At 35.3% G+C, this 9883-nt stretch overlaps 1 protein-coding gene across 1 annotated transcript; it reads left to right on the top strand.

Annotated features, from left to right (window-relative positions):
* Nucleotides 1-7729: 7729 nt before the first annotated feature.
* Nucleotides 7730-9432, top strand: LOC113768782. The gene has a single exon (XM_027313262.1). The coding sequence runs from the start codon at nucleotides 7861-7863 to the stop codon at nucleotides 9187-9189; it is 1329 nt and encodes a 442-aa protein (XP_027169063.1). The 5' UTR covers nucleotides 7730-7860; the 3' UTR covers nucleotides 9190-9432.
* Nucleotides 9433-9883: the final 451 nt, after the last annotated feature.

The raw sequence follows: 9883 nt of genomic DNA on the forward strand, positions 1-9883 counted from the left end.
ACTCGCACTTCATGTTCCTGCTAGCCATTTAAAAGATGCTTTTATTACCGGAGTAGCAATATACATATGCATGTATCACTTCCCCACAACTTTTCCCTATTCAAAGAATCAGAGAAGAAGCAAGGCTATAATTGCAACCCCTACATGTCCTATGTGCACTAGAAAGAAAAGTATCATTCATACTACTGCTATATATGTAGTGTGACTCAATTTATCATATCCAAGTACGATACAACCACTATTTTTCACAACAGATATGTCAAGTTGTACATCAGTATTAGGCTCACACATATAATTTAGTCACCCTAGTTCTCTTAGGAAAACTTTAAGGTCTCACATTATCATATTTTTTTGGATTAGAAGATGGAGATCCACGGTGCTTTGCATGCTGATTGACTCACTGTTGATCAATCAAATAGATCATAATGAGTCCTGATTACACATATGATCAGGTGCTTTGCGTTGATAACACTTAACTTAATAGCTAATAGCTTATGAGTAATCATTTTCGTGCAGGATCACTTTCCACATTGAAAGCCATTGAAGAAGATTTCAGATATTTTAATGGTCAACTACCAAGTTGTTGATGTAATACTGAAAGCTGCAGCATGTATAGTTTTAGACTGAGTTGTTCATTTATAGTCACTGAAAAACACTTTTTTTAATATACTGTACCATATATTCACTAACGTCAACTCCACCCCACCTTCCTCTTCCTGACAGGAGCGGTAACAAAAGAACAAGAGGAGAAGAAAAGTAGTCTTATCTCCCACAAATTAATTCTTTACTAGATCTCTAAAGCTTCAATCAACTCTACGAGCGAGCGAGAAATCTTTAATTGCATTTTAATCTTTGGAGGTGGGAGGACAAGAGGGAAAAGAAAAGTAGGCAATTTTTTTATTAAACTTCATTTTAAGATGATGGATAAGGAGCATATATCCACTAGGACCTCAATTTTCCACTTAATAATGACATAGTGAGCTAATTAATTATCATTAGCAAGTTGACTTTCAAATCGTGATTTTGTCAATTGAAATCTATGCCTTAATTCTGGCCAAATAAGGAAGTGACTGTCATCTAGTAAAAGATTTTTCATTCCAACAACCACATGGCTTTGTGCAAAGAATGCAAGCAGCTGGTAAAGGGGCATTTCTTGCTTAGCTAGCTGAAAGAGCAACTAAATAAACTAAGTGAAGAGGGATAGTGCAAGGGTGCTCAGCTCATCTAAACCACTTCATCAGCATCCATATGATCCATCCAGGAGACTAGGTGAAGCATGGAGCCCACATCAGAAATTTCTCTATTATTCAAAATACAAAATGTTTTTCTGCATTTTTATGGTCTCTATTGAGTGTTCCCTAAGCATTGCAGGTGAGGACTAGTTGCTCACTAACACATGCCCCATTATTACCAGTTTAAAGCAACACATGCACCTTTATGATTAGGCTTTTATATAAAGACACAATGGTGCGTATCTACTTGTTATGGTAAATGTTTATCTATAGCTATACAAGTATGGGAAAAGACATATTCTTGACTTACATTTACAATTGGTCTAGCTAGAATATATATTTGTGTGATGAAAAATGATAAAGGTGTTCCATTAGCATAACAGATAGATACATTAGACCTTGTTTTTGTCAATTTTCTCCGTGTAAGATGTCAAGAGTTCAAATATTGACTACTCTTTAAAACAAATCATAGAAAAAACATAAAACATGTACACGTAATTACACAAAGTATGAGAGTCTTGAGACTAATTTAGAGGACGGTTAAATACATTTTATGTATTTTTTTTCTATTTCTTGTAAATTCATCGTACTAACTTGCCCTTATAATTTCTCCAACTTGATGAAAATTAACAATCAATCAGACTTGTCTCAACTTAGATCTGCAATTAAGCAGGGAATCCTTCCCCACCCTCCCTCAACCACCAAGACAAATATTTATGACATGATTAAAACTTGACATGCCTATGATTAATGAGCTTTCTTATGTTCTAATCCTTTTATATGGGGACTGGTATAATCTAGGTCATGGTGAAACAGCAAAGCAGTGACAGGCACTTGCTTGTGAGGCATTGCGTGTCTCTTCTATTTTGTTTCCTCAGTCTCATTCATCTACGCCACCTGGGCTGAAATGAGAGCACACACAGACTTCTGTTAGATCTTGCTTCGACTTGGGATCAAAGGATGTGTTAGAACAACAAACAAAATCAATCAACACTTTCATTGTTTGAATAATTTCAGCTTAATTACCATTTTCTCTTGAGTTTAAAAATTTACGAAGAGGATAAGTTACCACATTTTAAAGTCAGGGTGAATTAGCCTACTAAGAATTTAGAGCAAATGGTGAAAAAAAATCAGTAATGTATTTAGAATTCTTATTTTGGTTACTAAACTTTTTGCTTAGCATAAATAGTCAGCTAACTAATAGAAAAGGTATAATTTTTGGTCACTCAACTAATAAAAACTTTCAATGCTTTGTATAGAATTACTAATGCAAACATGAATTCGTTTTCTTGCCACGGCAAAGATCTACTACCGGCATAATTTACCATAATTATATTAAAATCACACTACTTAGTAAGGTTCTCAAATTTAATTTATTTGGCATAGAAAGGATAAAAGAGGATAAAAAAAAAGCTATAGTCAGTTGGCCGACGAATGGAAGAAAGATTCTACGAGCTGACACAAGAATGGAGGAGGAAAGAAGAAGAAAAATGATGGTCTAGTGGTCTGATTAATTGGTTTTTCTGGATTAGCTAGCTAGCAGTAAAAGAGTTGATTAATTGGTTAAGATAGCTATCTATTTATTCACACCCAACCCTGGTGGCCATGGGGTTAGGTTATAGAGGGAGGGTGAAAAAATTGGGGAGAAAGCTTGACCAAAGCATAAAGCCAAAGTAGAGCATCTTATCTTAGTCTTAATAATGTTACCAGAGATGGGAGAAGACAAGGAGTGGCCAAACTTTCCTTGGAAGGTGTCTGCTTGTCAATTTTGAGCATCACTTTTAGGAAAAACTATACACTTCACTCACAAGTGAAGTCACTTCTGCCAATTGGATGTGCTACACAAATAAACAAGTGTAGATGAGCATTTTTAATATCAGCTTGAAGATGCAATTTTTCGGCTGGCTATGACTATTAATAGTAGAAAATTGTATTTGTGGATGTAGATGTCCTAGAGAGTGGTCCTTGGTCCTTACCTCCTCTAGTTAGTTTAGGTGGATGATACAAAAATTGAATTGTACCGTATAGTAAAATACTCTAGCACTATGAAGCTAGCGGGAGATTCTATGCCAAAGCTTTTGCACCTTTGCCAAACTCCGCCCATCTATACATGTGTAATGAGGATTCAAGGAGATACAATTAAATCAGTGCATCTTTTTGTGAATTAGAGATTTTGAGTTCGAGTTTAGCATAAACCCTATGTATTCGACTTGTCCAAGCAGGAGAAAAATAGTAATAACAATCAAAGAGTTCCCTTTTCTTCATTTGCACAAAAACAAGTACAAAAGCCAAAAAAGGGGATGCACTTGATACCCTAGTATTGGTGTAACCACTTCATGAGAAGTGGTTGGGCAACTCTCTAATTTAACCAAATGGATATAGTGAATTTCAAAGAAGGGTCTAGTGTATCAAGATTTGGTAATATATAGCTTCAGCAACAGACTTTAAATTATGTATTGTTTGTTGCTTTTGGCTTTGCAGTGTAACTTAATGAATGGGCTGTCAGGATTCCCTATAGAGCCATAAAAGATTTTTCACCCAGATATTTCTGTATCTTTAGAAGTGGAAGCTTCAAGCAACATGTGAAGTTGCCATCTTCCCATTCCTGTCTTCTTGTTGCTTCAGCTGCTGGCCTGCTCTCCTAACTTTTATTTTTATCCGCTTTTCACCATATATTCTTGTGCAAAAAATATATTACTTCATCTTTGAAATGAATCTTGAAAATTCTAACAATACCCTTAGTTCATTATGTAGGGCATGTTGTAACACAAGTCACAAGCTACAACAGGTTAAAAAACTCACAATTGTGTACAAAGAATCTCAAGAGGGTAAAAAACTCACTAGCTACAACAGGTTAAAAAACTCACAATTGTGTACAAAGAATCTAGTGTAGATTGCTTTACCATTGGCCAATTTCTGCCCCAAATCCAAGCATGTATATATATATGTTGATCCTCTAATTTACTCAGTCAATTATATTCTTCTTTCTTCTTGCTCCCATCTACTTAGCCCATGTTATAGTACAAGAAAGGCTAGAATCTTGGAAATTTTGTCCAATTTGTAAGATTCTTTAGCTAATCACAAGGTAGTAGTGAATTATAGTGCATGTATCTTTACCGGCCAAATGGGTGGGGGGAGGGCTTACATAATGTGCTTGCACATGTAGACTACATAAAAGAATTGACTCTTAAAAAGCTTATATATTAATTAAGTTCTGCTGCTTCCTAGTAATTACTTCCTAATTCCTATGTGCTTCTCTTAATTAAAACAACCAAATATAAAACAACTCTTCCTAGACAACTTACAGCTAAACTTTGAGAAATTGCCGGCTAAAAGAGGCACAACAACTAAAGGGATATCCATTTTTCATAGCCAAGATTTAATTAACTTTGTTGCTAATGAGACATTCACGTTACGGTTACTGCAATGAAGGCCGGCACTGATTGTGAACTCAAGGCCGGTCACTCATTTTGCTCATGCTCTAGTAGCTTTTTCTTGCTGGCAATCAAGTGACAAGTTTATACCGACCATGGACTAAAATCCAAAATTAGTCATACCTATTTTGTTATTAAAAATTGTTTAACTCCAGTTCCAAATTATTTTGTACTACACATCATTGGAATTGGGGAGTTTGAGCTTGAGCTCGACTTAGTTTGGGTTGCGATTCTTAGAAAAAAAAAATTTCTACTTTATTTTATTTTAGCACTTTCTTTCGTAAGACGTATGTGAAATAAAAATGATGAACCCAAAAAAAAAAAAAGATCAATGCTCACGTTTTGCTTCACTCACTTGAAATGGTTATTTGGTTTGATTGATTAAAACTAGGAATGTTCCAAAAGAATGGATGTTTGAGCTTATTGTGATGAGAATATGGAGTTTGGAGAGATGGGTGGGGAAAAAAATTGATGTTAAAAGTGCCACTAGTATATGGGCGGTAGAAGCAATAACAAGAATATGGCTGTACATACACAAGGCTTAATTCTTAATTTCAAGTTCGGACCAAACTACTACTCCCTCCATCCCAATTATCTTATCATGTTCCAGGAATTCAATATTTTAAAAATATTTATGTGATTGTGATATTTGTACTTTTCTTCCGAATCTTACGGTAACATGCATATGATTAAAGTGAGATTATATTTGAAAGAGAGATTAAAATTTTTTAAAAATTTTTAATATGACAAATACTTTGGAACATTTCAAAATGGAAAATATAAGACCTTCAATGGAACAGAAGGAGAAACAAAAATGTGCCAACACTTAGAATCAACGTGGTAACCAACCGAAGAAAGCTGTAGCTGCAGGCATATTGTACTACTACTCCAAATGCCAACTTGAATTTAATTGACTGGAAGTCCCTTCAAAAATCAAATTGAATAATTCAACTTTTGACTAATCAGGTAACAATTAATATTAGTACATAGTTAAATTGCAACATACAAATTAAGAAATCTTAACCCATAAAAAATGTACAGTAGGACATCTAGTATAATGTATGGTCCAACTAATACATACATTAGTAAACTTGCAAACTAGGACATCATAAAGATATAATTGCATTCCTAACTGCCAAGTTTTGCAGGTCAAAATTCTTTTAATGAATTACCAAAGGAGTACTAATTAACTAAACCTTATGGCCATCCTTTTAATGAATTATCAAAGAGTACTAATTTACTAAGCTCATGGCCATCACTTCCCCAAAAGCTTGAATAGACTATGCAGCAGAAATAACATGGTCTGGTCCAATTGGCTAGTGAAGTAAGCGGCAGTAAATGCAACCCCTTGGTATGGGACCTGCCAACATTGTAGATCTTTACATTGTACTTTTTATGGGGATTGGGATTAATACGATATTTTGTGTACAATAACACAATAACTTTTTATTGGATAAAAAGTTAACGTACAAAAATAAAATATTTCATAGATTTAGATATATCAATTTACTCCATCCGTTCCTTTTTTATAGTTTTGTTTTTATTTATCATCGTCTCAAATTATAGACCACTTTTCAATTAAAAAATATAATTAACTTGTAACTTTTATAAAATACCCTTATTTAACGTACTTTGCTATCAATAAGTAGAACCTACCTTATTCATTAATTGCTTTGATTTATACCTTGACTGGTACAACTTTTTATAGTATTGTTGTTGTAATTAATGTAAAAGTATAGTAATTAGTCATATCCCTGATATCAATGTAAGCGTATTTTAGGAAAATAGTATATCAAATTTACTCTTCGAATAAACTTAGATAATTTTTGTTAAACTGTGTGGAAAAAAAAAATCAATGCTATCAAAGTGTGACGAAAGAAATAGTATAATTATACACCAAATACTGTGTTAAGTAAATAAATCGAACTGAATTGCACACAGCACAACCGTACTTGCTCAAAATCCATCGGCACAGATTATATTATAAATAATCAGAGAAGAAAATCAAACAAAAGAATAACGGCCACAGAGTGGAACCTTTTATCACTTGGAGTCTTGGGCTTCCTTATTAGCAAGACAAAGGAAAGAATAGTTAGAAAGCAGTTAAGTCTCATAGTTTAAAATTGGGAGCTTTCTCAGCCATAGGGATCTCCAATTGGACAAAATTTCAACCATTGGATATTTGTAGGCGTAGAATTCTCAGTTGAGTACACGTGCTGCTATCTCTATCCATCTCTTCTTTGCCTCTTTTTATCTTTGCTTCCATGCATGGATTTCTCCTCCAAATATAGTCTGTGTTTATTACTATGTAAGAAAGAGAGAGTATAAACTACTCTCTTTCAATTCTTTCTTTTGCCTGGTTGGATTGCTAGTTCATTGCCATCATTGGCAACAAGGTTAGCAACTTAGCATAGCCCTTCTCTTCATATTTTTTGATGTTTTTTAATATTTATTTTTTTTGCTTCAAATACTATTATTCAACTAACCAATTGAGCTACTACTACTAGTGCTGGAGAGAGACTTCACTACCACTACATATTCGCCAGCTATTTCCTAACTCTTCTGCTCATCAGATCTTGTTATTGACCAAAAATTCTTTTCTTCTTCGATCAGTTCAAGATTGGAGAAGATATTGAAACTCAACCCCACTTGAATTGTCAGCTCAGATTTCAATTTCTAGCTTTGTTTCTTGATCTGTTTGCTCTGTTTGATTAAAAGCCATTGATCAGTTGTTGTTCAGTACAATGAGATCAAAGCTGTAGCTTTTTTTTTTTTTTTGTGGTTGTTTTCCAGATTGAGTAATATCAGAGATTCTTATTGTTTGTCTGATCTGATTCTTTTTCATTGAGCTTTAATCCAATTCGATGGAAGAAGATCAAGAAGTGAAGCATGTGTGCAAGTTTTGTGACAAAAGCTTCCCCTGTGGTAGATCTTTAGGGGGTCATATGAGGTCCCATCTGATCAATATTCCAGCTGAATCCAACGAGAAGCATGGCAAGAAAAGGTTGCCATCTTTCAAGACTGGTAATCGAGATGATTCCTCTAAAGAAGCTCAAAATGGTTACAGCCTTCGAGAGAATCGCAAGAAAACAAGTAAATTTGCTGCAAATTCAAGTGAAGATACTTCACTTGATAGCAAAGTCTGCAAGGAATGTGGCAAATGTTTTCCATCTTGGAAAGCCTTGTTTGGTCACATGAAGTGCCACTCTGATAAAGTATTATCAAATAACAGTGCCAGTGTGGAGGACGATTCTTGGAACAGTGCTGCTGCTAATCAAAAGCTGGTCATGGATAGCCAATCTGATAATGAAGCAGCAGCTCCAATTCGAAAGCAGAGATCAAGAACAATCAAAAGGTACAAAGCTACTAAAAATATTAATACTGCTCCTTTAACAATTGCACAACCTTCACCCTGCGTAACTGAGAATCATGAGCAAGAACAACAAGAAGAGGTTGCTATGAGTTTGATAATGCTTTCGAGGGATGCGAGTAACTGGGGTGGTCTGAAATCAGTTGGTGGGGGTGAGTCCTCTGATTATAATTCTGAGTTTTTAGAAGCTCGATCATCAAATCAAAATAAGCAAGATTGTAAAACTGAGAGCAAGATTTTAAAGTCCTCTAATCTTGACTCTAAGATGAAGTCCAAGATGAAGCAACCAGAACCAAGTAAAGCTTCTGGAATGTCGAGAAAAGAGTTCAGAGTGAAGAGTTCAGAAGTTTCAACTGATGCTTTTCTTGGAGATGTCTTTATTAAAAAGAATAAAGTGGAGGAGGGTGCTGAACTCCAGCAGTCTAAAGTTGAATTGCCAAAGAATCAGTCTGAATCAGAATCCAAGAAGCAGAATTTGAGCAAAAGAAGGTGCATCGCTTTGCATGATGATCCAGAATTGAGTGCAGATTACTCAATAACGAAACTGGCTTGTGGTGTTTCTGATTCTGAGTTGCTGTATCTGGGTTCTGATAGGAAAAGCAAATTTGAGTGTACTACTTGTAACAAGGCCTTCCATTCCTATCAGGCTTTAGGGGGTCACAGGGCTAGCCACAAGAGGATGAAAGGCTGTTTGGGTTCGAAAATTGATAGCAGTGAAAACAGCACTGAAACTGAAATCTCCCCAAATCAAACTGCTGACAGCAAACTGAGGATCAAAGGCTACAGCAATGACATTGATACCACCACCGATGGTTCCAAAGAAAAGGTCGAAATGACAGATTATGGGTCCAAGGAGATCAAGACTGTTAATACAGATTATGGATTTAAGAAAGACAAAAGCCATGAATGCCCAATATGCTTCAAACTTTTCCCATCAGGTCAAGCCTTAGGTGGTCACAAGAGGGCACACTTGGCTGCTGAGGCCAAAAGCAATCAAGGAATTGTAATTCAGAAGCAAATTCCTGAAATCAGAGACTTCCTGGATCTCAACTTGCCTGCTCCTGCTGAAGAAGAGAGCAGTGACCAAGTCTACTTCAGCCCTTGGTGGATTGCAAGCAACCACAAGCCTGAGCCACTGGTGGGGATGCTCTAACTGATCATCCTGCTTTCTAGCCTTAATTCAAGTGTACAGATTCATTAATTCATTTCATAATTGAAATGTCCACAGCAGTATCTACTATTCCATTGGGCTAATTTATTAGCCACTTAGTAGCCCCTATTCCATCTCACTAGTCAGTTAATCACAACCCTTGATTTTCTGCTCATTATTTACATGATTCTTTACTTGTTTGGCAGAAAAATAACCTTTTTGTTTCCTTGGCTTCTGAAACATGTACACCTCATTATTCATGTTAATGGATATTATGATGCAACAATCCTTTTCTTGAATTTCATTCTTTCGTTTACACTACTTGAGTTGTAGTACTTCTTTTGAAGAGTAAAATACTCATCTGGGGGGCAATAATTCTTACTTGGGAATGAAGGAAAATCAGTGAGGTGTTGAAAAATTTTCGACATGTATCTAAAAGTGATGAGATGAGGAGATAAAGAAGAAATTTTAATAATGTACACGGAAACAGCAAGTGAGTTCATGGTGGTTGTTTAGTCACCTACCATAAAACATCACAACCATCTCATTGCACAATCTTTTCATTAATTCCTTACCATGTTGTCAATTTATCTTGAATCCCATATGGGATATTTCTTCATAATTCAAGAGGAGACCAGTGGATTGAAGCACACATAAAAGTATGTTTTTCTAAGGATTCACTAATAATAATAAAAGG

The sequence above is a fragment of the Coffea eugenioides genome, chromosome 4, assembly GCF_003713205.1.
Source record: "Coffea eugenioides isolate CCC68of chromosome 4, Ceug_1.0, whole genome shotgun sequence".
In the NCBI taxonomy this organism is placed as follows: Eukaryota; Viridiplantae; Streptophyta; class Magnoliopsida; order Gentianales; family Rubiaceae; genus Coffea; species Coffea eugenioides.